This window comes from Kogia breviceps, chromosome 12 (assembly GCF_026419965.1).
Source record: "Kogia breviceps isolate mKogBre1 chromosome 12, mKogBre1 haplotype 1, whole genome shotgun sequence".
Classification (NCBI taxonomy): Eukaryota; Metazoa; Chordata; class Mammalia; order Artiodactyla; family Physeteridae; genus Kogia; species Kogia breviceps.
This window is the reverse complement of record NC_081321.1, coordinates 586,692-613,143: the sequence shown is the minus strand read 5'-3', so window position 1 is coordinate 613,143 and position 26,452 is coordinate 586,692. Positions and strand designations below refer to the sequence as shown.

At 46.2% G+C, this 26,452-nt stretch overlaps 1 protein-coding gene across 3 annotated transcripts in view; it reads left to right on the top strand.

Annotated features, from left to right (window-relative positions):
* The window catches only part of CECR2 (CECR2 histone acetyl-lysine reader), a 151,928-nt gene that overhangs the window by 88,857 nt on the left and 36,619 nt on the right, over positions 1–26,452 (top strand). For all 3 annotated transcript variants that reach the window (XM_059081314.2, XM_067008388.1, XM_059081313.2), the window contains exons 2-7: positions 980–1,074; positions 17,710–17,893; positions 18,942–19,081; positions 19,714–19,818; positions 22,316–22,365; positions 23,191–23,360. In XM_059081314.2, the coding sequence (XP_058937297.1) occupies positions 980–1,074; positions 17,710–17,893; positions 18,942–19,081; positions 19,714–19,818; positions 22,316–22,365; positions 23,191–23,360 (744 nt within the window). The remainder of the gene's footprint in view (positions 1–979; positions 1,075–17,709; positions 17,894–18,941; positions 19,082–19,713; positions 19,819–22,315; positions 22,366–23,190; positions 23,361–26,452) is intronic.

Genomic DNA, 26,452 nt, shown 5'->3' with positions numbered 1-26,452 from the left:
TACCATTTTTACAGTAGAAGTGGGCCCCCTCTTGTGTACACTGCCCGGTCCTTGGTGTGGGCAGAAACTGCATCTTTGGCACACCTCATGCTTTCCAAACCACTAATAAGACCCTCGCAATTTTGGTTATGAGCCAGCCACACCACAAGTGTAGTGGACCCTTGGGAGGTGGCTTGCACGGTGGGTAGACGGCATCCTGGTGGACCACACGTGGGCCCTCTTGGCATCCCGGGAGCTGGTGACTGGGGCATGTTCCATCATCTCAGGAAACACTGGTTCACTGTGCGAGCTTGAGAAGGGAATAGAATCTCCCAAAATTCCACGCTGTCACCTCTTGTCCCTGTTAGCTTCTTAACGAACCTTTGTTTAGAGTATGTGCGAAGTCAAGCTAAATCTTTGGCATTCTCTGCCTAAACCCCAAGGACAGCACGCACCCCTTCCCTGGGATTAGCCCCTTAGCACGGCTAAGCTCCTTAGCCTCACCTCTCTTCAGGTGATGTAAGCTCGGCCTTGGCTCTGGCAGCCTCCTTCCCTCAGGCCTGTGGGGGCCACAGGTCACTCATTTCCTACTACTAGCGCTGCTGCTCAAGGCAGCATGGTTCTGGAAAGCTGCTGCAGTCGTTTTACCTGTTGAAACTCTTAAATAAATGAATACTTTCTGAGTAATCACATATTTGTTCCTTTACACTCTTGCAAAATAATAGAAAGCAAAACAGTATATTTATATAAGTTAAGCTCTTTTATGACTGTGCTGGCATTGACTTGTAAAAAGAGGTGTCTGTGTGTGCAGGTGAAAGGGCTGGAGCTTGGTAAGGAGCAGTGGGGGAGTAAACTCTTGCAAAACCAAAAAGGAGGGCAGTTGGCCCGTGACGGTGACGGCAGCGGTGGTGTGGTGGCAACCTGGAAGGGACGAGCTGCTGGCTGTTAGGAAATCTACATCTATGTCTGAGCTCTCAATCCCTCTCCTTCTCCTCCTCAGGAGTTAGAAGCAGCTCTTCACAGAGATGACGTGGAGTTTATCAGCGACCTGATCGCCTGCCTACTTCAGGGCTGCTATCAGCGAAGGGATATCACGTGAGTAACCCCAATCTTACTGTTTCTGGCGGAGGGAAGGAATCAACCAGTCCTAGTGATGTTTCGTGTCTCCTGGAATAAACCAGAGCAGGTCACCGGCCAAGATGTAACAGTGTATTTACACACGGTTCCCAGGTCCCATGTTTGGCTCCTTCTGCAGCTGAGTTTTCATTTTATTGTAATTCTTGCCTTCATTTCACTCTCAGAAATCTATATCCCTTACTCTTGGGTCCACCAGCTACCATATTCAAGTGTGGAATGTGTTCTCTCAGTGTAGGGCTTTCTTTCTGATCTTTGTTTTCACCATTGGTAAAATGATGCCTAACAAATTAAAACTAGATTTTTACTGTATTTCTGCCCCTGGGGTATGTATTTTCTGTTCACATAAACAGTGGCATCATTTCTTTTTTTTTTTTTTAAAGATACATTTATTCAGTGTCATGATCAGACTATTACATTTAGCAATCAACAGCATGGGTGCAAAAAAAAAAAAAAATCTACATTAAAACTCTATGTTGGAATGCTCTACACTTTCCACAGAACAGAAACTAAAATAACCTGTTATACAATTAGTCACAAATACAGTCCTCGGGTTTTTTTGCCCATACACATGAGTATTGTCTAAAGCATGTCTTCTTTGTAGCAGCTAGGCCCTGCCTCCACTGTGCTGCTTGGCTGAGTTCACGAATGTGTTGTAAGCTGTAGCTTTCCTGTCACTTCTCTGGCTCTCCTCTCCTGCCAAGCTTTGTTTCCTGGCAGTAATCAAAACCTTCTGCTACTGCCATAGCTACTGTTGCTGCTGGAACCACCATAGCCACCTTGGTTTTGGGGTTTGGCAAAGTATTGGCCTCCACCACCATAGGGGCCAGAACTTCTGCCTCCAAAGTTTCTTCCTTTCATGGGTCCAAAATTTGAAGATTGATGGTTGTAACTGCCAAAATCATTGTAGCTTCCACCACCTCCAAAATTGCTTCCATCGTTACCAAACCCATTATAGCCATTTCCGCTGCCACCATGGCCACCGCCACCGCGGCTGCCACCAAAGGTACCTCGGCCACTGAAGTCTCCTCCACGACCAAAGCTGTCATTCCCACCAAAACCCTCCATGACCACCACCAAAGTTTCCAGAACCACTTCGACCTCTTTGGCTGGATGAGGCACTAGCCATCTCTTGCTTAGATAGGGCTTTCCTCACTTCACAGTTGTGGCCAATCACCTGTGGTATTTCTGAATGACAGTCTTGTCTACAGAGTCATGGTCATCAAAGGTTACGAAAGCAGAGCCTCTCTTTTTGCCACTGCCTCGGTCAGTCATGATTTCAATCACTTCAATTTTCGCGTGCTGTTCACAATAATCTCTTAGATGATGGTCTTCAGTGTCTTCTTTAATGCCACCAACAAAAATCTTCTCCACACTTAAGTGGGCGCCAGGTCTTTGAGAATCTTCTCTTGAGACGGCCCTCTGGTTCCACAACTCCTCCGTCCACCTTGTGTGGCCTGGCCTTCATGGCTGCGCCCACCTCTTCCACAGCGGCGTACGGGGCAAACCCGAAGCCTCCGGAGCGCCTGGGGTTTGGCTCCCTCATTGCCACACAGTCCGTGCGCGCCCCCCACTGCTCAGAATGGCTCCTCAGACTGTCGTCGGTTGTTTCGAAGCTCAAACCTCCGATGAAGCGCTTCCGCAGCTCTTGGGCTCTTTGGGTGACTCTGACTCAGACACGACGGCGGTGGAGGGTGGCGAGGCGTCAGCGATGCCCACTCGCGGCGTCCGCGGGCAGAGAGGAATAATCTACCGAACGGATCTCTGGCATCATTTCTAATGTGGAGCTTTTGGGCCCCCTCTCACCGTAGCTGCCAAGTACACAGCTGTCCGGTACACTGAGATAGGTAGAAATTCGGAGCAAGATTTCATCTCTGTCAGCAACTCAAGGATCTTCCTGATAAGGCCTCGTCCCTTGTTTTGTTAGAGTTGATGGACATTCTCTCGCTACTACGTTTCCACACAGAGCTGCACTGTGAGGCCACCTCCCGGGAAGCTGAGACAGGATGGGGTTCCCCGTGCAGGCAGAGGTCTGGGGTGTTATGCTTTACAGTTTTCAGACGGGCAAAAAAAAGGCAGGGTCTGAGATGGTTCTCTTCTAGTGGATCCACTCCTGGGTGCCGGTCAGGGCTGGGGTAGACGTGTGGTAACAAGGTGAGTGAGGGGTTGACGAACTGCTGCTGCATCCAGCGCGGAGCTCGGCGTGTGTGCGTGCGTGTGTGCGTGTGCGTGCGTGTGTGTGCGTGCGTGTGTGATCGTCCCCCTTCCTTTCCGTGTTTGTACTTCTGCCTGTTCCGGGCTGTAGGCGTCCTCTCCTGCATTCTCCGCGAGTGTGCTGACTGTCCCCAGGGCGTCCAGGCTGTCGTGCTAAACAAAGAGTAGAAAGAAATCTACCATCTTACCACTGAAACACCATGACAAAGGGTTTACTATATTTTTTCCCATTTTCTTTTTGGGATGTAACCTGGGAGTTTGTGTGGTTTTTAAGCAGTTGTAGTCATACTGTGTATATAATTTCACTTTTTCATATCTTTTTTTTTTTTTTTTTTTCTTTTTGCTGTACATGGGCCTCTCACCGCTGTAGCCTCTCCCGTTGCGGAGCACAGGCTCCGGACGCGCAGGCTCAGCGGCCATGGCTCACGGGCCCGGCCGCTCCGCGGCACGTGGGATCCTCCCAGACTGGGGCACGAACCCGCGTCCCCTGCGTCGGCAGGTGGACTCTCAACCACTGCGCCACCAGGGAAGCCCCCATATCTTTCAGTTTTTTCATCACAATGATAATTTTTCTTATAACCACCTTTTCTTTAAATGGGATTGTCAAATACTCCGATTTAGTAGATGAACATTTGTGCCCAGCTTTTAACTGTTATAAACATGCTATATTACATAGCCTTGGACATAAAAGTTTGCACAGCTTAGTGAATCATACTCTTAAATTTCTGCAAGTGTAGTCACTCCATCAAAAGAAATGCCCACTTAAGATTCAAAAAATAAATTTCCAGGCCGCTCACCCCAGGGGTTGCTCCATTTCACCCATGACCATCAGTGTCCGAGGGGGTCTGTTTGCCTCACCTCGCTCTGGCCAGGGTGTGGAGGGCAGATGCCCTCGGGACCCTCAGTCCTGGGCCCCACTGCAGAGTGTGTCCAGTTGCCATGGCAAGTGCTGTGACATCCACAGAGCACGCGACCTGTGTGAGAAGGGGCCGTGGACCGAGCCGTCATGGGGTGCTTCCTGAGCCAGTGCCCTTATATTACAGAGCCCAGTAAGAGGGTGAGTGAAGGAAGGACGGACCCCCCCAAAGTTGCAGGTAGGAAGGTGGGTGTCTGGGGTTTGACGCCCTGGAGAAGAGGCTAGGGGTTGCAGAACAGAAGGTCCCATGTGGTTCAGAGTTGTGATTTATTTGAGCTGCAAAGTCCAAAGTCTTATTAGCCCCTGAGTGTTAAATTTTGGTTCGTCCCAAAAATCTAAAATGAGACTTCATGTTGAAACCCAGTTTGTAGCTTTTAGAAAGCATCTAAGACACTGATCAGCTAGAGGGAAAACAGGGCCCCAGCCTGCCTGGTGGCTCTTGACACAGAGGCTGGTTGTCACTCTGCGTCTGTGGGGCTTGCTTGGCCTACCTGCTCACCTTCTTTCCCTGCTCGTCTCTGGCATGCACAGCCATTCGAGGAAACCTGTGGCCGCAGCACAACAGGAGTAGGAGCTAGTAGGCCTTGTAGGCTGGGTGGCGAGTTTGGGGGTGTGATCCTGAGGGCAGGGAGGGCGGGGGACCAGGAAGGATCGAGTGAGTAGATCAGGCCTGAGGGCAGAGGCAAGCCCGTCATGAAGGCCTGTTGGGGGTGAAGGTGATGACTCGGTGCCTCCTGCCTGACAGGCTGTCTCTCCAACCTTACTGCGCACATTTGTGTTTTGTGGACTTGAATTTCCTGGTACATACTTAGGCCGTGTCTTCCATGGGTGTGTTGGTTGATGATCAAGCTTAAGAAACGCCCATTTAAAATTTGCGGGGCAGGTGTCGCCTGCCTGCCTTCTGTGTGACGGTGGGGACGGGGGCCAGGCTGCGGTTGGAGGTCTGAATAGCTAGAGTCGGCTCATACCATCCATGGAGTAGAGCTTCCCTTCCTGGTTGGCATGTGGTGTCTGTTTGACATTTTACCAGGTTTTTGACACATGAGATTCCTCTCGGCTGTTCCTGGCTGTACCTGCCGGCTCTGATACCATTGCTCTTAACTAATCCTGCTTGTTAGTTCTTCCAGAAAATGATATAATCTTGTCATATTCCGTAAGGAATCTCCTTATTTTGATTAAAGTCCTTATGTTGTGGGACTCCCCTGGTGGCACAGTGGTTAAGAATCTGCCTGCCAATGCAGGGGACACGGGTTGGAGCCCTGGTCTGGGAAGATCCCACATTCCACGGAGCAACTAAGCCTGTGTGCCACAACTACTGAGCCCGTGCTCTAGAGCCTGTGAGCCACAACTACTGAGCCCGTGTGCCACAACTACTGAAGCCCGCAGACCTAGAGCCCGTGCTCCACAACTAGTGAAGCCACTGCAATGAGAAGCCCGCGCACCGCAACGAAGCCCCAACGAAGCCAAAAATAAATAAATAAATATATTTAAAAAAAAAAAGTCCTGATGTTGCTCAGTAAAACGTTGTAGCTTTGTTCCTGTAGGTCAGATCCATTCCTGGGTTACTTTAACTGGTGTTGCTGCTAAGAGTTGAGTGATACACAGCGTACAAGTACTTCCAAGTGTGGAGTATGAGATATTCCTAACATATTCCTGTGTTTGTATCTTGAACCTGCCCAGTTTATTGACCTTGATTTTTTAAAGTTGATTCTCTTGATGTTCTAGGTTATCATCCCCCTTCCTTTTCGTGTTTGTGCTTCTGCCTATTGCATGCTGTATTCGTCATCTACTGCTATGTAACAAATTACCCTAAAACTTAGCAGCTTTAAACATCAGTGTCTGTGGATCAGGACTCTGTTGCACCGGCCGTGCTGCTGGGACCGTGGCCACCCCGGGCCCGCCCTCAGGGGGGCTGTATGTTTGCTTCCTGTGGCCGCTTAGCACGGTTCACAGGCCGAAGAGCCGAAGCTGCATTTGGTATCAGTCGGTTTTGTGGGTGTACACGTGGCTTGTCGGGGGCCCTGCTCGGCATGTCTGGAGGCCTAGCTGGGGAGGGACACAGGGTCCTTCAGGCTGCTGGCAGAGTCGCCCTGGCAGCTGTAGGGCCTCCAGGTCTTTTGTTTCTGTGCGGCCCTCTCGGCCCAGCCGTGTCTCCTCTTGTGACCTGGCGCGCTTGCGGGAGTGCCCTCGCCTGCCCGGTTTTGTGACCAGGAGTGAGCCCCAGATGGGCTGCGCCCCACTCGGGAGAGCCCGCCATGCAAGGCTGTGAACCCCAGGGGGGCCTGTTGCACGTGCTTTTGTTTGTTAATAGTGACTGTATTCTCCAGAGGAAAAGTGCATATTGGCGGTAAGGCTTATGCTTGCATCTAATCATGTGTATTTAATTATTAACAACATATCGTAAGTGCTCTGTTTTGGTAGGCTTTTGGACAAGAACCAGTTGATTTTGGGATAGTCACATGTGATCCTATATAAATGAATTATCAACAAGAGGTTTTGATTTTCCCTTTTGTTTCAGTAAATGGCTATAACTAACTTGTTCCTAGTTTAATTTTCTCCCATATTTACCATTAGCCTCTACTATAAATGTACTTCCATTGATAATATCCTCTATAAAAAAACAATTAGTTTGAAAATAATGGGTGTTCTACAGGATATTCTTAGCTTCCATGCAGGCTTCTCCCATCACTCATCTACTTTCACTTTGGTATGTTTCATTTCCTCAGTCTTCTTGTGAGGCTATGAAGAAGAGGTAGAGGGAGATCCCCTCAAAGGCTAACCGGGTCCTGTTTTACAGGGAAGGAAACATCCAGAGACTTGGTAGCCAGTTAGAAGATGAATAATCCCTACAAAGAATTGAGAGATCAGGAGCCCAGATCTTCATCCCTCGTAGAATCTGAAGTTTGAGTCTCTAACTCTGACTCTTTGTTTTCTGTCATCTTTACATAAAATTAATGATTTTAACAGTATAAAAAAATAAATTCTGGGCTTCCCTGGTGGCGCAGTGGTTAAGAATCCTCCTGCCGATGCAGGGGACACGGGTTCGATCCCTGGTCGGGCAAGATTCCCCCATGCCGCAGAGCACCTAAGCCCACGTGCTACAGTTACTGAGCCTGCGCTCTAGAGCCTGCAAGCCACAACTACTGAGCCCACGTGCCACAGCTACTGAAACCTGTGTGCCTAGAGCGCGTGCTCCGCAACAAGAGAAGCCACCGCTATGAGAAGCTGGCGCACTGCAACAAAGAGTAGCCCCCGCTCGCCACAACTAGAGAAAGCCTGTGCGCAGCAACGAAGACCCGATGCAACCAAAAGTAAATAAATAAAATTTTTTAAAAAGTTATAAAGCATCGCCTAAGGTAGTATAGAGCAGAAACCCCACCCCTCCTGAAGATGGGGTGCCGAGTGGGCTGTTCTGAACAGTTTGCTTTTTCACACGTGTGTACCTAGAGGTGCAAATAGCATTTAATATTTCAGAATGTGTCTGTCTCATCAAGCTGTGCTGGCTCGTCAGACACCTGCAGACGCTGTGTCACCCTGTCTTCTGTGTCCTCCCCCAGCCCTTCTGCTTCTGGGTACGGTGCAGAGCTGCCCGCCTTCCCTGGTGCTGATGGCAGGCCTCTTAACACTAGTTTCTTCTTTATGACAACGCTGTGTCAGTTACTCCTAAATGATTTCTTTTGAAACAAGAGGTTAATTTATTTTAAAAAACCAAAGAAAATGACCCTAGTTAAATAAATGTCATAAAATTTCAGACAGTGTTGTAACCGGGAGGAGAGAAGAGTTTTTTCCCCTTCCTTTTACAGGCAGCTGCCTCCGTGACTTTTTTGCTGTCGAAGGAAACTGTGAGCCTCGGGTGGACAGAAGCAGAATTAGTGGGGGGGCCTTCAAGCCCTGTGGAGGGGTGATCCTTGTGCCCCCATGCTCGTCCCCCTTTCTTGGGGACAGCAGGTGGCAGTGTTGGTCCTGCTGTTCTGTGCTGGGCCAGGGAGGCAAGTGACGGTTCCACCGTTTTTCATATCATACCTGTGAGGTGTCAGAGCATTGCCAGAAACATAATCTGTAATTTTATTTGTGTTAAGAACAGCTAAGTATACATGAAATAAAAAACTTTCTGAATGGGCAAGTAAGTTTGGGGTCTGGTTGATCCAAGTTGAACTAATTGGTCTGAAGTGAGGCTCAGGCTTCAGCCCTTTGAAAACTTGTTTTTGGCGATATATTATAATACAGAAAAGGACACATTGCTTAATCATACAGCTCAGTGAATTTGTACAAACGGAATACACCTGCGCGGTGATCACTCAGACAAAACATCACAATGAATTTTACTTTTTCCATTGAAAGGGATGGTTATTCTGTCCCTCCAGTGGTATCCACGTACATTTAGGGTGAATTTGTGCTCCTGTTCTCTGAAGTTTTATTTTCATCCCACCCTAAGGAAAGAGGATTTTGGACAGATGAATGCTTGCCTTTCTCGGTTCTAAGGCTTACCTGTTATGTGGCGCTAAGTTCCTTAATCTCTTTGTGCATTACTTGCCTCATCTGTAAAATGGAAATGATAACCATACCCATTACTAAATTTATTGTGAGGTTAAATGAATTCACTTATGATAGCCTTAGAACAGTCTTGAGCTTTTAGTAAATATCAGAAACATCTACGTGTGTAGAGTAGGAAGTGGATATTGACCCAGGCTACTTCCCATGTCTTAAATGTTGCGGTTTGCATGTCTCAGAACTGGGCTCAGCAGACTTCTACGAAGGGCCAGAGAATAACCATTTTAGGCTTTGTGTGGGTGGCATGGTCTAAACTACTCCCCTCTGCCATCCCAGTGCGAAAGTGGCCAGAGCAGTGCTTCGTGACTGATTGTGGCTTGTGTCTTATTAGAAGTTCATAATCTGGAATTTGAATTTTGTATCATTTTCCTGTGTCATAAAATAGTATTCTTTTGATTTCTTTTTTCTTCCAACCGTTAAAAAAGAATGATTTTCACATTCTTAGCTTACAAGCTAAAGATAGACATTCAGGCCAGCTTTGGCCCATGGGCCATAGTTTGCCCCCGTTTTTAGAAAATTAAATAGGTTCCTATTTCTAATCCCACAAACTTGGTCACCATGGTGCTCAAGATAATATATTTCCATCTCCTCAGAAAGTGCCCTTTGCACTAAATCTAACCTCCCCACACCCCCAAAACCCCACTGCATCCCACGCAGTGACCTGATTTTATTGATGCAGATTGTTTTGACTTTTTCTAGAATTTCGTGTGTGTGTGGCTGGGATCGTGCAGTGTGGGCTCTGTGTGTCCAGCTTCTTTGAGGAAGCACAGGGTCTGTGTGATACTCACTGACGCTGCTGTTTGTATCAGTTCTTTGTTCCTTTTAGGGGAGGGGTCTGCATTGGATTCCAGTGCAAAAATATATCACAGTTTTTTTGTCTGCTAGTTGGTAGTAGACTTGTATGTTGCCTCCAGTTTGGGGCTGTTGAGAATAGAGCAGCTGTGAACACTTGCACTGATGTTTTCATGGATGTCTTTTTGTTTCTCTCGGGAATCGCTGGGTCGTGCGTGAGAGCACGATTGACGTTGACTTGTTTTCTAAGCAGCGGTGACCTTTATCCTCCTACCAGCAACACATGAACAGTCCAGTTGCTCCATATCTTTGCCGACATCTGTCAATTTGAATTTTACCCAGTTTTTCATTTTACTGATTCTGTGTGTCTAATGTGGTAACTCATTGTGGTTTTAATGTGCATTTCTCTGATGACTAGATATATAATGGGCTGTGACTGTTTTCTCCTGATGTGTAGCTTGCCTTTCCATTTGTTTAACACTGTATTTTAAATAAGGGCAAATTTTAATTTTGTTGAAGTCTAATTTATCAGTTTTTTCTAGTATGTTTCTTCCTAAGAAATCAGGACATACCTTAATGTCAAGAGATTTTCTCTGAGGTTTTCTATTAGTTTTACAGTTTTAGCGCTTTTTGCAGTTGGCATTATGATGCATTTTGAGTTAGTACTCGTGTATGATATGAAGTAGAAGGTCAATCAATGTCCATTTTTTCCTTATGAATTTCATATATGTTCAGTCTGTTTCTGGACTCTGCCTTATTCCATTGATCTGTATGTCTTATATTTATACAAGTACCAGATTGTCTTGAAATTGGGGGGTCCTCCACCTTTTTATATTTTAGTTTTGCTTTTTAAATGTTTTGACCATTCTGGGTTCTTTGCATACAAATTTAAAAATCAGCTTGTCAACTCCCCCACCCGCCAAAAAAGGCCTGCTACAGAAAATGAACATTTTGAGCAATGTTGAATTTCCTAGTCTTTGACCATGATATATATCTCTCCACTTGTTTATCTTCTTTTATTAAAAAAAAATTTTTTATTTACTGATTTGGCTGCACTGGGTCTTAGTTGCGGCGAGCGGGATCTAGTTCCCTGACCAGGGATTGAACCCTGGCCCCTGCATTGGGAGTGTGGAGTCTTAACCACTGGACCACCAGGGAAGTCCCTGTTTATCTTTTTAAATTTCAGGAATATTGTATAGTTTCATTTCAAAGCTACTGTACATCTTTCCATTTGTGCCTAAGTATCTTATATTTTCCAGCTATTTGTTGCCATTATATGTAAAATACAATTGAGTTTTTTATATTGACTGTGTTACTGTAGTCTTCCTGAATTCACTTCTTAGTTTATTGGTCTTGTCACTGACTGAGGAGTTTCTGTAGTCTGTTTCCGTTTCAGCCTCTATCCTGGCTCTCTGTTCCAAGAGCTTCCTTCTCTTGTCTTACTACTGTGCCGGCCACGATTCCTGTGTTGTTCCTGATCTTGGGGAAAAGTATTCAGCCTTTCACCATCAAGTGTGATGAAGTGCTGTCTCTTTCGTCTGTTGCTGAATTCATTTTGCTGCTGTTTTGTTGAGGATTTCTCCATGTATGTTTATGAAGAATATTGGTCTGTAATTTTACTTTCTTATGAATCTTTGTCAGGTTTTGGCACAAGGGTTGAGAAGTGTTCCCTTCTCTGGTTTCTGAAAGAGTTTGTGTAATTTCTTTTCTTTTTTAAAAAAATTTATTTTATTTATATTTATTTTTGGCTGCGTTGGGTCTTCATTGCTGTGCGCAGGCTTTCTCTCTAGTTGCGGCGAGCGGGGGCTGCTCTTCGTTGCAGTACGCGGGCTTCTTGTTGCGGTGGCTTCTCTTGTTGCGGAGCATGGGCTCTAGGTGCGCGGGCTTCAGTAGTTGTGGTGCGTGGGCTCAGTAGTTGTGGCTCACGGGCTCTAGAGCACAGGCTCAGTCGTTGTGGCGCACGGGCTTAGTTGCTCCACGGCATGTGGGATCTTCCCGGACCAGGGCTCGCACCCGTGTCCCCTGCACTGGCAGGTGGATTCTTGACCACTGCGCCACCAGGGAAGTCCGAGTTTGTGTAACTTCTTTCAAACAGTTCACCACTGAAAGCCTTTGGGTTTGTAGTTTTCTTGGTGTGCAAGTTTTTGATTGAGTATTATTGATTTGATTTCTTTAATAGATTAAGGCTGTTTGGGTGTTCTGTTTCTTTTAAAAAATTTTTATTGAAGTATAGTGTGTGAATTTCTGCTGTACAGCAAAGTGATTCAGTTTTACATATATATATTCTTTTTCATATTCCTTTCCATGGTAGTTTATCACAGGATATTGAATATAGTTCCCTGTGCTATACAGTAGGACCTTGTTGTTTATCCATTCTAAATGTAATAGTTTCCATCTATCAACCCCAAATTCCCAGTACATCCCTCTCCCCCTGCCCATAGTAACCATTAATCTGACCTCTATATCTGTGATTCTGTTTCTGCTTTGTAGGTAGGTTCATTTGTGTCATATTTTAGATTACACATGTAAGTGATATCATACGGTATTTGTCTCTCTTCCTGACTTTGCTTAATATGACAATCGCTTGGTCCATCCATGTTGTTGCAGATGGCATTATTTCGCCCTCTTTTTATGGTTGAGTGATATTCCATTGTATATGTGTACCACATCTTTTTTATCCATTCATCCATCTGTCAACGGGTGAAGGTCGCTTCTATGTCTTGGCTGTTGTCAATAGTGCTGCTATAAACATAGGGGTGCATTTATCTTTTCAAATTACAGTTTTGTCTGAATATATACCCAGGAGTGGGATTGCTGGATCATATGGTAGCTTTGTTTTTAGTTTTTTGAGGAACCTCCAAAGTGTTCTCCATAGTGGCTGCACCAATTTACATGCCCACCAACAGTATAGGAGGGTTCCCTTTTCTCCTGAGTGTTCTATTTCTTAAGTCACTTTTGGTAAGTAATTTAGGCATTTTTCAAGGAGTTTGTCTATTTTATTTAAGTTTTTAAATTTATTTCCATAGTACTGTTCATAATATTCTCTTATTCTCTTACTATCTGTAGGATCTACAGTAGTTTCTCCACTTTCATTCCTGATGTTGTAATTTGTTCTCTCTCTCTCTCTCTCTCTTCTTTCTACAGGTTTATCAACTTTTCAAATGTTTACTAAGGAATCAGCTTTTAACTTTACCTACTGTTTGCCTGTTTTCTTTTTTTGCGGTACGCGGGCCTCTCACTGTTGTGGCCTCTCCTGTTGCAGAGCACAGGCTCTGGACGCGCAGGCTCAGCAGCCATGGCTCACAGGCCCAGCAGCTCCGTGGCACGTGGGATCTTCCCGGACCGGGGCACAAACCCGTGTCTAGTGCATCGGCAGGCGGACTCTCAACCACTGCGCCACCAGGGAAGCCCTGCCTGTTTTCTTTAAAAAATTTTTTTTCTGTTTTTGATTTCTTATCTTTATTGTGTTCTTCTGTTTACTTTGCCTTTAGCCTACTCTTCTTTTTCTTTCTTCTCAAGTTATAATACTTGTTATGAGCCTTTTTTCTTTTCAATACAGGCATTTTAAAGCTGTAAATTTCCTTCTAGGCAGTGCTCGACTGGGTTGTTTAGTCCATTTACATTTAGTGCAGTTACTGGTATGGTTGGTTTTCCACTGCTCTCTGGGGGTTTTTAAGTGTCCAGTTCATTGGGGTTTAGTATATTCACAAGGTTGTGTAGTCATCACCAGTGTTGAATTCCAGAACATTTTATCACCCCCACACACCCCTCACACCCATCAGCTGTCGCTCCTTGCTTCCTACAGTCACCATTCCCACTAACTAATGTTCTTCCTGTCTATGTTTACGCTTCTGGGTACCTCTTGTAGGTGGAATGCATACACATAGGCATCCAGCTACTTTCACTGAGCGTGTTTTCAGAATTCATCCGTGCTGTAGTGTGAATCACGTACTCATTCATTTTATGGCGCCAGAATACTCTGTTGTATAGATATATGTTTTATTTATCTGTTAGTTCATGGACGTTGGTGATGTTTCAGCTTTTTGGCTGTTATGAATTATGCTGCTCTGTATGAACATTTGTCTACTTGTTTTTGTTTGGATGTATGTTTTCATTTCTCTTGGGTATATATACCTAAGAGTGGAATGGTTGGGTCATATGGTAATTCTGTGTTTAAGTTTTGAGCAGCTTGCCAAACTTTTGCAAAGTTGCTGCACCATTTTACGTTCCAACTAGCAGTATACGATGGTTCCCATTTCTCTACGTCCTTGTTAACAAGTGGTGACGCACTTGTTCTTATCTTTTTAATTTTAGCCATCCTGGTGGGTGTGACCTGGTACCCTACTGGGGTTTGATTTGCATTTCCCAAATGACTAATGAGCGTCTTTTCATGTGTTTCCTTCTTTTTTCCTCTCTTTGTCCTTCAGTGCTTTCTTTTGGGTTATTTAAAGATTAATACATGTTGATTTCCAGATGACTTTTTTTTTTTTTAAATAAATGTATTTATTTATTTTTGGCTGTGTTGGGTCTTCGTTGCTGCATGCAGCCTTTCTCTAGTTGCGGCGAGCAGGCTTCTCATTGCAGTGGCTTCTCTTGTTGCGGAGCATAGGCTCTAGGCACTTGGGCTTCAGTAGTTGCAGCATGCGGGCTCAGCAGTTGTGGCATGCAGGCCCTAGAGCATGTGGGCTCAGTAGTTGTGGTGCATGGGCTTAGTTGCTCTGCAGCATGTGGGATCTTCTTCCCGAACTAGGGATTGAACCCGTGTCCCCTGAATTGGCAGGCAGATTCTTAACCACTGCGCCACCAGGGAAGTCCCCCAGATGACTTTTAATACTGTGTTACCTAACATAAACATTCATATACACAAATAAAATGTATATTATATACATATTTCCCAGCTAAAAGATATGTTTTGTATCTTAGTCATATTTTCCTTTAATTTGAAATTGTCATGATTTTTTTACTTATCCTGGCTATCACATTGATTTCAGGATATATTTCAGGATATGGCAGGCACTATATAGTCCTATAGAAGAGACATTATTTTAGTTGTTTTGGGCTGAATCTTCTTATGATCTTTAAGAATAAGCACTTCATCAAATTTTCTTACGGAGCCTTTTATTTGTTGCTTCACTTGGAACCAAAATCTTTATCTCAATCCAGTACTCATGTGTTTGTGTGTTTTTGTTTTTGTTTTTTTTAAGCTTTTTGCCCGCACTCTGCGGCATGCAGGATCTTAATGCCCTGAACAGGGATTGAACCCTCAACCCCCTGCGCTGGAAGTGCAGAGTCTTAACCACGGGACCTCCAGGGAAGTCCCCCAGTACTTGTGTTAAACGTGGCCTAGCTGTGCACATGGGTATTTCATTGGCTGCACCAGTAGCCATAGCAAATGGGAAGATAAAATTTTTCTGTTTAGTCTCCATATGGCACCCGCGGTGCCAGGTCTTCGTTGCTCCCTGCATGTGGACTGCAGATACACTTTCATGTCTCAGAACTGACACGAGAGCCTTCCTTCTCCTTGTGATCTTCTCAGGCAGGCTGTTTCCTGCACGGCGCAGGGGCCTGCGAGCTCCAGCTCCAGCTCCGGCCCCGGTCGTGTCAGCCCGCTCCTCTCTGGCCACACTGTCCCTGGGAGTGTGGGTCTCACAGTGGAGACCTGTTCTGTCTGAAGGAAAATAAGCAGTTTTCTGCTGGGGTCCTAAGAGATGCTTACTCTGCGACTGTGGAAAGATAATTCTGTCTTTTTTTCTCTCTCTTGTGCAAACTATGTTAAGAAATAAAGGGATAATTAGCATTTGGAACTGTTTTCAGACAAGAAGGAGCACTGACCTGGTTGTGCTCAGAAGCTCCAGTCGGTTCCATCTTCTTGTTCCCACGTCCTGTTGAAAGGATTAGTGACAACTCAGGAAGAAGTGCCCTGAGCTGATCTGAGAGATTTACAACGTAGGATCAGTTTGTAGCAGCTGTTGCCACGCACTCCTCCTCTGAGCAGCACACAGGATCACAGCGCTCATTTCTCTGAGGGCGGGAGTGCATGGTCTTACCAGATTCTGAAAGAGTTTTGTGTCCTAGAGAAGATGAAGAACTGCTAAGTACAGAGTATTAACCCTAATTGTTGGCTTACTGAGCCTTTTTGTTTCAAACACCCTCGACCACGCTGCCTTCAAAAACTTTTTCCCTCGAATATCTGACCTTTAAAAGAAAGAGATACAGATTTTTATGAGGCTTATCTATATACAAGGCAAAGGGAGTGATCTTGAATTGTAAGTCCGTTAGTATCTCTTGGTAAGGTGGTGGTATGGAGATGACTTAAGAAACTTTTAGCAGAAGTGATGTAATTGGAACTGAGTAGGATAATAGGGCTGTTGGAAGGAAAGGAATCTCAGACATGCAGCTCTTGGGACAAGTAGTGGCTTTCAGGCAGATCGGCTGTTTGTGCTTCCTCGCCTCCTGCCGTGTCCTCGTGGAATGGTCTCATGTCATGGAGTCCACGTTTCATTTCACTGCAGGAAGAACACACCTTGTTGTCCAGGGGGCTTGGTGTGCAGTGGAAACCCTAGCAAGCACGTGGCAGATAAAGGGGTTTATTACCGAAGGCAGGTTGTCCTCGTCATGCTCTCTGAGACGAAAGAGCCCCCCGCTTTATGTTCAGATTCTCCTTTGCAACATTCTCTGCTTTTCACCGTCAGTTTGAGCTGCTCTTTGCTCAGCTCCTCCACCTGAAGGGGCAGCACGAGCTTCACGGGCAGGAGGCCAGGCTGGTCCCAGGTCTCCCGCAGGTGCCTGCCAGCAGGGCTCAGGTCATGGTGCTGAGAGGCCTGTGTGTCCAGGTGTAATGCTGCATTTTGATAAGGTAACCACATTCACACTGTCCGCATTTGAGGTACCAACAGGAAGGAAATAAAGTTTCTTCTCTCTTTGAAAAAGCAAAATGTTTAATTTCTTATTTGCCTAAGGCCCTTTGTTTTTTCTCTATGAGTATTTCTTCTGACTTTTTCTACATAGATTATGAGTTAACATGATACATGCCTCTTGTAAAAATTATATTGACACATAATTCCTTTAGAGCTCTTTGTTTAGTGAGAAAAATATTTTTAAATCAAGCATTAGGTGAAATTATATCTAGATTCTTTAATAGTTGAGATATGGAATAACTAACAATTAAACAGCACTTGTTATATACAAGGCACATTTAGGTACTAATCAAAAATTTAAGTTGTCTTAAACGTTTTCTATAGAAAAAACTGTCAAATTTAGTGTTTCGTAACGCACCCACAAGTGTGCGTGTAACAGCACATGAAAGTATAGTTACACATCAGAGTAGCCTCTTTTTAAAATAATTAATTAATCTATCTGGCTACACAGCACGGCTTGTGGGACCTTAGTTCCCTGACCAGGGATTGATCCTGGGCCCTTGGCAGTGAGAGAGCGGAGTCCTAACCACTGGACCGCCAGGGAATTCCCTGGAGTGGCCTCCTGTGGTCTGGAGAAGGTTTTTTCACCTTTGCATCTTAACCTGAAATATAAATGCATTAGGCCAGGCAGACATTGGCGTTCTTTGCTGTTTGCTATCTGAGTTGTGGACCTAACCTCTTAAAAATCAATTAATTAATTTTTGGCTGCGTTGGGTCTTCGTTGCTGTGCGGGCTTTCTCTAGTTGCGGCAAGCAGGGGCTACTCTTCGTTGCGGTGCGCAGGCTTCTCATTGTGGTGGCTTCTCTTGTTGTGGAGCACGGGCTCTAGGCGCGCGGGCTCAGTAGTTGTGGCTCGCGGGCTCTAGAGCGCAGGTTCAGTAGTTGTGGCGTATGGGCTTAGTTGCTCCGCGGCATGAGGGATCTTCCAGGACCAGGGCTCGAACCCGTGGCCCCTGCATTGGCGGGCGATTCTTAACCACTGCGCCACCAGGGAAGGTCCCGCAACCTTCTTAAATATTGATGGTCTTTGGGACTTGACGGTGTCAGGTCCCTGGAAATGGTGTAATAACGTAGTGCTTCCTCAGGGGATCACTGCGCCCTTTCCGTTCCTGCTGCTGTTGAAGATTTGTCAGCTGTCCAGCCACCCCACACCCCTCTCTATGTGGTATTCATGCATGTGTCCTTGTGTCTGGGGCCGCCGGGTTAGGCCTCAGACCTTCCACAGCTACCTGGAGGACATCATCAGCTACCGCTGGGAGCTGGAAGAAGGGAAGCCTAACCCTCTGAGGGAAGCCAGCTTCCAGGACCTGCCCCTTCGCACCCGAGTGGAGATCCTCCACCGCCTCTGTGACTACCGGCTGGACGCAGACGATGTCTTCGACCTCCTCAAGGTGCGTAGCTGACAGGCACCCCGTCCCTGGAGCAGAAGGAAGTTTAGAGAAGCCAGCGTTTGGCTGCTCTGCTGGTCTTGGGAACCTTGTAGAGGCAGCCGTTACCACTGTTGCCGGGGGACCAAGCCACACACTCAGATGACTGCATGTTAGTTTATTTTGGTTCACCTTCTGCTTTGGTTTGTTCTTCTTTCCGTGTACCGAGTCCCCGCTGACATGGGAACAATCCTAGGTTCCTGTTTGCTCTGTCATCAGCCAGAACTGCAGTTATATTAGTCACTGAGTTTTATTTCCTGAGGTCTGAAATTTGACTTAGAATAATTGAAATATTTATGAAACCTCCCAAGGACTTGAACCCATCCTCACCGCACACCATGTGCACGTTGTAGATGTGTGCTGGGTGGGGCTGTGGACGCCTCCCCCTCCCTCTTATCCTGTCTCAGAGGGAGGGCAGGGTGCGAGCGGGCTTCTGCTTTGCCCTCACCGGGAGGTCTGTCAGCACGATGAGCTGCATCATGGTGTGCGTGGGCTCAGGCGGGCGCCGCCGCGGTGGAAGCCGCAGTGCAGCCCAGCACAGTCTTTGCTGAGGCCTTGGCCTCCACCCCCCGGACGCGGCAGTGCAGGTCAGGCTGGGGCAGTGGGGAGCCCTGGCTCAGACTGGCCGGCGGCGACGGAGCGCCGTGGGGGACGAGGCGGCCACAGCACCAGACTCTCCTGTTGGAATTGTCTTTCCTCTTGTTGGTACACACAGAATGCATGTCTAAACCAAGTATGTCGCATGTTCGTCAAAACCCCTTTGGGTTGCTCTGTTCTTGGCGCTCTCTGGCGATGGTGGCAGTGGGGTCCGCGTGAAGTGCTTCCACGTCCTGCTCTTAGAGCAGCCACCTTCTCCCTGTCCCGTGGGTTGGGTACCCTGGCTGGGAGTTACCTAAGATGCTTGAGCATTTTAATATGAGGGATATGTGAGGATAAATTCAGAATCCTCATTTCAGGTGTCTCTTTAGTTTTGTTCGTTGAGAGCCCAAACCTCTTTCCTTGTCCTGCCCAGGGCCTGGATGCAGACAGTCTCCGTGTGGAACCGCTGGGTGAGGACAACTCCGGGGCCCTCTACTGGTATTTCTATGGGACGCGAATGTACAAGGAGGACCCGGTACAAGGAAAATCCAACGGCGAGCTCTCTCTGAGCAGGTACCTTCCTAAATGTCAGGGCTGCCGTGGCCACTGTTACAAGAGCATCGTTAAAATCAAACACATCGGAATTCCGCAGCCCAGGTTATTTTTTCTCATGAAGGAATTAGCTGTAGCAGCATGTCTACAGAGAGATGGCAAAGAGTTATTTCACACAGAAGTGAAAAGGAATTAATCTCTAGCCCAGCTCTCAGCGGCCCCGCCCCAGAGGCCGTTCTGCCCGCCGGGTTCTCAGCAGCACGAGTGCCCCCCCCCGGGGCCTTTCCCTCCAGCAGAGTGGGTTCTGGAGGATCCCTTCTGCGGCTAGAGCTGATGTCCTCAGTGAGGAAGAGGCCTTGTCCCCAGCATCCCAGAGCGATGCTGCATCTTCCCCAGACGTCCTGGTTGCTGGGCCCTTTGCTGGTAGTGAAGCCTGAGGCCTCACTCAGATGTTCATGTGGGAGATGTTGTTTTCCTTGGTTCCACGTTTTAACAATGGAAAATGGGAGCTCACCCTGCTCTTTCCGTGTAACTGCTGGCTTTGTTCCTGTTTAGTAACCTGACGGCCAGAAAAACTAATCACTAGCTTATAAATCACGTGTAACGCATCAGTCCTACGATAGAACATTTCTATTTAACGTACTCTTTCTTAGGGAAAGTGAAGGACAAAAAAATGTCTCAGGTGTTCCTGGGAAAACAGGAAAAAGAAGAGGAAGACCCCCCAAACGGAAAAAACTGCAGGAGGAAACTCTAGTGAGGTGCGTAAATCTTGTTAGTTAGTCTGTGTGGGTCCCTAACCCAAACCCTTACGCTGGAGGGACTTGCCTCCATCCCGCTTTCTGTGCCTTGGGTGGGGACGTGGGCCCTGCGTCCCAGTCCTCGGGGGCCTCCTGCCTGGCCCCTTGCTTTCACTGGACGGTGAACGTGACAGTGGACAGCGCCGGGAACCGAGCCCGCCTGCAGGAAGTGCCCTGAAAATCCTGTCTCTACATCACACGTTTCTTCACAGGAGTGTGGAGAGAGTTAATACTGTATATGAGTTTAGGAGTTAATTCTTCCCTGGTACGGAGATTTTAGTAGTAAACATGCTTTGTTCTATGTAGAATACAATTTCCTACAATAAAGAAAAGGTAAGACTTTAAACATTTTTATAGTGTTTATTTTATATTTAATTTTAGCAAAGAAAAAGATTCTCTGACTATTGGGAAATTGTATTACTACTATTTTTTGGCCGCACTGCTTAGCATGTGGGATCTTAGTTCCCCAACCAGAGATCCAGCTCGCGTCCCGTGCAGTGGAAGCGCGGAGTCTTAACCGGTGGACCGCCAGGGCAGTCCCGGGCAATTTTATTTTCATATGTCATTGCCTTTTAGGAATTCCCACCATGTGAATCTCAATATAAGAGTTTTCAGAATCTGACCTGTTCTGTGTAGAAATACTTTTTCCTTTTACTTGAGGATCAGATCTATCATTATTCACTTATGGAAAAATTAGGTCATAGTCTTAAAAATTCTAATAACACAGGAGAAGCTGCTTCTTCCCTTGGTGTTTTAGAACTACTTAAGTAACCTAACTGCCTGAAGTGGACTAGATTTCACTGTGCTGCTTATTAACTACTAAGAAATCTTTTTAGGAATCAGATTATGAATAAATCAATCAGAATTTGATTTTTTTGTTACAACAGTCAGCGTTCCACTTAACTTTCCAGAAATTTTGACTACAGATTGCAGCTTTCCTCCCACCAGTATTTGTGAGAAATGTTCTTATAATCATGTTTTATACACAAGACATCTGTTTCTGGATTTTGTTAGTGATCTACACCTCCTGATACATTCAGAAATCTGTTTTGTCCTATCTCAGTTTCCCTGTGAGTCACAACAATTAAAGTGCCTTAGTGGTGGGGCTGTAGTCATTTTAAGAACGTATATGTGCTTGTGCTACCCTCTGCTGGTGATTTTATTCTTTAGAGTTCTGTATCCAATACAGTACTTAAGTGTTTTTAAATTAAAATTTTGTGAAATCTAAAAAGTAAAACTAGTGAATATAATAAAACAGAAACAGACTCATAGAAACAGAGAACAAACTAGTGGTGTCCAGCGGGGCGAGGGACGGGGCAGGGGTAAGATAAGGGATTAAGAGGTACAAACTACTACATAAAATAAACTATAGGGATATACTCTACAACACAGGGAATATAGCCAATATTGTATAATAACTGTAAATGGAGTATAATCTTTAAAAATTGTGAATCATTGTGTTGTGCATCTAAAACTATACCTCCATTTTGTAAAGAATGATGGAAAACAAATGTAGACAGTAAGATATGTGTAGAAGGGGGGGGAAAGTAAAGAGAAAGGGCAGCCCCTAAAACAAATTAATTTTTAAAAATAATAAATAAAATGTAAAGTGTGGTTCCTCAGTCACACCTGACACACCTCAGCGGAGCAGGCGCTCGTGGCCCGTGGCTGCCTCATTGAACGGCGACAGTGCAGGACGTTTTCCTTCTCCCGGGAGGCTGTTCGGGGCAGTGCTGGGTTAGGTGGTTGAAGACAGATCAGAAAATCCAGACAATGTCCTTCATGATTCAGGGAGACTTAACACTGTTCGGCTGATGAGCACATTTGTATCTTATAATTTAATTCCAGCATCCCTGTGAGGTGGGCATTATTAATAGCCCCATTTTAGGGCTTCCCTGGTGGCAGAGTGGTTGAAGAGTCCACCTGCCGATGCAGGGGACGCGGGTTCGTGTCCCGGTCCAGGAGGATCCCACATGCCACGGAGCGGCTGGGCCTGTGAGCCGTGGCCGCTGAGCCTGCGCGTCCGGAGCCTGTGCTCCGCAACGGGAGAGGCCATAGGGGAGAGAGGCCCGCATACCGCAAAAAAAAAAAAAAAAAAAGCCCCATTTTACAGGGAAGTTCAGTGACTTTTCTGAGGTCACGTGGTAGGTGGTGGCAAGCCTTGAATAGAGGTGGCCTGGCCTCAGAAGCTGTGTTCTTCACCCAAGCCTGCTGTGAGGGCCAATTCAATACGCCTCGCCTGCAGTGCCACCCGCAGTGCAGTCCGGGAGGAAGCCCTTTTCTTGGCATTTACCTGTGGACACTGAACTTCTCCTTTCCTGTGTTCCCGTGTATCCGTCCTTCCCCTCTGCGCCAACACACACTCCTGGTAGTAAGTCATGTGTCTACTTTACAGGGGAGCACAACAATTTTGGACATGTCTTTGTTTTGATTGGTGCCTCTTTTTCCTGTGTTTCAGTGAAAAGCAGGAAGAAAACTCGTTAGCATCTGAGCTGCAGACAAGAAATGGTAAATGGCCTTTGTCGGGGTCAGAAGGGATCGCATGAACATAATTGACTGTGTCCTTTTCCAGAGTCGAGTGCAGAGCGCTATGACCGTTACCACAGCCTCTGACTAGCCTCCTCACCCTTCACACATTGTCACCCTGTGCCCGTCTCTCCCCCTGACGGGTAACTTGAGAGCAGGACCAGGTCTTTTCACTTGGGCCTCCTTACCCAGGCCCAGCAGAATAGACACCCAACGTTGGAGTGAATGAGCAGCTTCTCCGAGAGCTTTCTTTTGAAGTATCGGGTTGTCCAGAAAGTTTGTTTGGTTAGTGAGTACGTTCAATAAAGTTCTTGGTGAAAATGAAAAATGTGTCTTATTTTTACGTAAAACTGAACGAACTTTTTGGCCAACCCAGTAAAATGCTTTACTACATAAGGAAGTGTACTGGGTTCCTACCTAGACTTCGGTTCTGTAATCCAAATTGTATAAATTTGAGGAGAAATAACAATTTAGAGTATCTCAGTGCAACAAGCAAGCCTGCAAAAGCTCAATCAAAATCATTTTTTAGAAAAGTAAATACATTAAAGCATTTCTAGTATATTAGAATCTGTCATGAACGTTACAGTAGTTATATTTGTATTGTCTTTACACATTCTTATCTCTTAGTTGTAAACAGTGATAGTAACAGGAAAATCAGAAGTACACAGCGTCAACCTTAAGAGGTAATGGGCCCCCATTTTTCTGATGACCTGGCTTTGATCATAACCCAGGGTCCAACTGAAACTGAAGATAGAAAGAAACAGGTCTCATGGGATCTGTTTACTGAGCCACCCCTTTCTCCTCTAGGGTCCCAGGGGCCAGGCCAAGGCTCCTGGTGGCTCCTGTGCCAGACGGAAGAGGAGTGGAGACAGGTCACCGAGAGTTTCCGGGAGAGGACCTCCCTGCGAGAGCGGCAGCTCTACAAGCTCCTCAGCGAGGACTTCCTGCCCGAGATCTGCAGTATGATTGCCCAGAAGGTGTGCAGACAGGGTCCCTGTCCTCCGTGTGTGGCATCAAGCTGCTCTGGTAAAGGGTTCCTTCATTAGAGGTTTGAGCACCCTCCACTCCACGCTCTCCTGCAGCTGGTCCAGCCTTCATCTCTCTTCATCTGGGGCATTAAAATGGGGCCTCGTGCCCCTACGCTCCTTCACTGCGGGCCTGTGCTTTAACCCTCATGCCTCTACCCCCTCCTCACCGCCTTCACCCTGGGCAGCCAGCTCTCCTTCTCCCCAGCATCCCCTGGGAACCACCCGCAGAGCACCCTGTGTGTACCTCTCCCTGTACATAGACGGCTGCCTTTTTTTTTCTCTTTCCTTTTTAAAAAAGATCATTTCCTGGTCTGTCTCCCTCTAACAGCGGACTCTGAAGGTGCTTTTCTTTGTGGCTCTAGTGCTGGCTCACCCCGGCTGCCCCTTCTGACTGCAGGGCACCGAATCCTGGCTTCGTCTTGCACCCGCCTGCCCCCGCCTGTTCCGAGGCTCTCAGAAGCCCCACTTGAGGGCCTTGTGTCTGTGAGCTCTCCCCTGCCTCTCCCAAGCGAAGGTGTCCCCCGCCAGTGCACTTCCCGACTTCATTTCAGTGGGAGTTGTCTAAGCAACTCCGGATCAGGGGCCATGTCTTCCCCATCACTGTAACCCCACAGATGACCTCCTGGAGCGCCCGTTCTGTGGTGGATGCCTGACAACCATCCAGTTTCCATAACTCTGATGCTTCTGATTCTCAATACTTGTTAATAGAAGACAGAAAAATGTGAGCACTGCCCCTGACATCTGAGGAGAAAGTGTTTTTAAACTCTTGCTGCAGCACCCCAGGGAGGGACACAGTGACAGATATATTACTTGATTTGTTGTGACTCCAATGATATTTGTAACCGTTGAGCAGGTTGGTGCTTTGGGGTGAACTGTAGAAAGTCACGGAATTGCATTTTCATAGGTGAGCATCTCCCCATCAACGTCCTTAATCCCGTTGACTATAATTACACTTGGATCTTGTCCTCCGCAGCACACTGTGACCATTTTTCCAGTACTTGAAATACGTAATCTAGTTTTCTTAAAGTAGCTATTATATAGAGATGGTTTTATAACTTTACGTAACCTTGTATATGACTTTATTGATATGATTAATGACAGCACCTTAAATCATCTGTAAGGTATGTACCTAATCTGCTTAAACTTTCTTTTATAATTTCTGTTTTTTTAACTGCAATATTCAACCTCAGACTTCGGAATAATGTAACTAAGGGAAAAAACTGACAAGCATAAAATGGATGGTTTTGATACAGAAAGTTTCAGGAGTTGATTCTGTGCAAGAGAAGAAAAAATTAAAATAAGGTAAACCTTAAATACAAATTTCAAGAACCATGAAATTAGAAGCTGAAAAAAGAAATAATAGATTTGATATTTTGAAAGCTATACAGTGCTGTAAATTTACAAGCCTTAGTGAAATGGGGTGTTGATTTCCCCCCCAAAAAAACCCAGAATTTAAATTATGCAACCAGAAACCTTAGCAGACCAGTAATTAGGGAAGAAGAGTTTTCACAAAAGCATCCCATCAAAAGCTCCAGAATCATTTAGGTTTATTCACAGGTAAAATTTTCTAAACCTTTACGAAAAGATAATTTCCAAACATTCAAAAATGAAGAAAGAAGTGGCTTGGCTACTGTGTCCATTGAGATATAGTTAGGGGTTATCTTACTGCCCCATTCCTGATGAATTTAAATACGCTCTTCATTCAGTAGTATAGATGTCAAGCCTTTAAAAGTGCACTAACAAATAAAGACCGTTTCCTCATCACAAGAATAATAGCTCATCACCCATCGGGGTTAAGTGGCACGTGTGGTAAGGGAATACTATCTTGGAAGTCTCGTGTGTGTGACGTAAGAAAAGAGTAAGAGGTAGAATTTTAGAGCGTTACATCTGGGGGAATAGAGTTGCACTTAAGGAAGTCTGTTGCTTCGCGCTCACAGCAGTGCTGGCTCCCAGCGTCCTGCCTGGGCGTCACCTGGGCCGCGCGCTGGACGCCGGATCCCGCCCTGCTCTCACCGCAGCCTGACAGGATGGCGGGAGGTGGCTCTGTTGCTCTGATCCATCCCTATGCCTGCTAAAGGTCAGCAGTTACTGGCTGCAGCAGCGAAACGGGTGCTGCTGTGAATCTGACCGTGCCTGTGCAGAACTGGCGAGAAAGAAAAAGGTACAGAGCTGTGAGTACATGTATCTCTTCACGTCGCCAGTACGGATGCCAGACCCCTCTGTTCCTTGAAGGGGAGTTTAGGTGTCCGTAGTCACCAAGATAAATTGAGGTTTGTTGTCGCCGTAGCCAAGTCCCAGCACAACAGAGCTCTCCTCCAGAACCCCCGGTGAACGTAGGTACTGCGGGTGGGGGCTGCGGGGTGACTGCACTGCCTTGTCCTGGCACAGAGGCCAGGCATTAGGAGCCCCCTCTGGGGGGGGTCTTCATTCGAGAGGCCACCCACGGGAAACGGCAACCTGCGAGCTGGGCGTCCTGCTGATGCTCTCACGGACCTGTGTGTGTTCGTTGTCCTTGTTACTGAATTTACACAATTAAATATTATGGAACAAAGTAAGGGCATAAACTTTTCTGTAAAAAGTTTTTATTAAACAAAAACATTAAAGATGAGTTGCTTCTGAAAGGTTGACTGTCAAATTAGGATAAAATAGTAAAAGATGAAAGGAAAAAAATTCATTACACTCTTAGGGTTCCGGTATTTGGATTGCAAGTGTCGTTAACATCTCACTTGCGATTATAAAGACAAAACTGGAAGGGCAGAGAAAGGTTTGCGAGGGTGGTTGTTAGGAGGGACTCTCCGGGAACCCGCTCAGCGGGCCTGCATCATATGATTGGTGAATGGCAGCACATTTTTATACAGTGAGTTAAAACACACGCACTGTGTAGACGCTTCCTGTGGCAGTGACTGTGTGAACCTACCGGTACCCATCCGGTTATACCGTGTTTATTACTGTTCTAGTAATAAACACACCTGTGATTTGAATGTGAAGTGGAAATCACATGCTGGTAAAACAGAATAGACACCGTTACAGATTACAGTGCA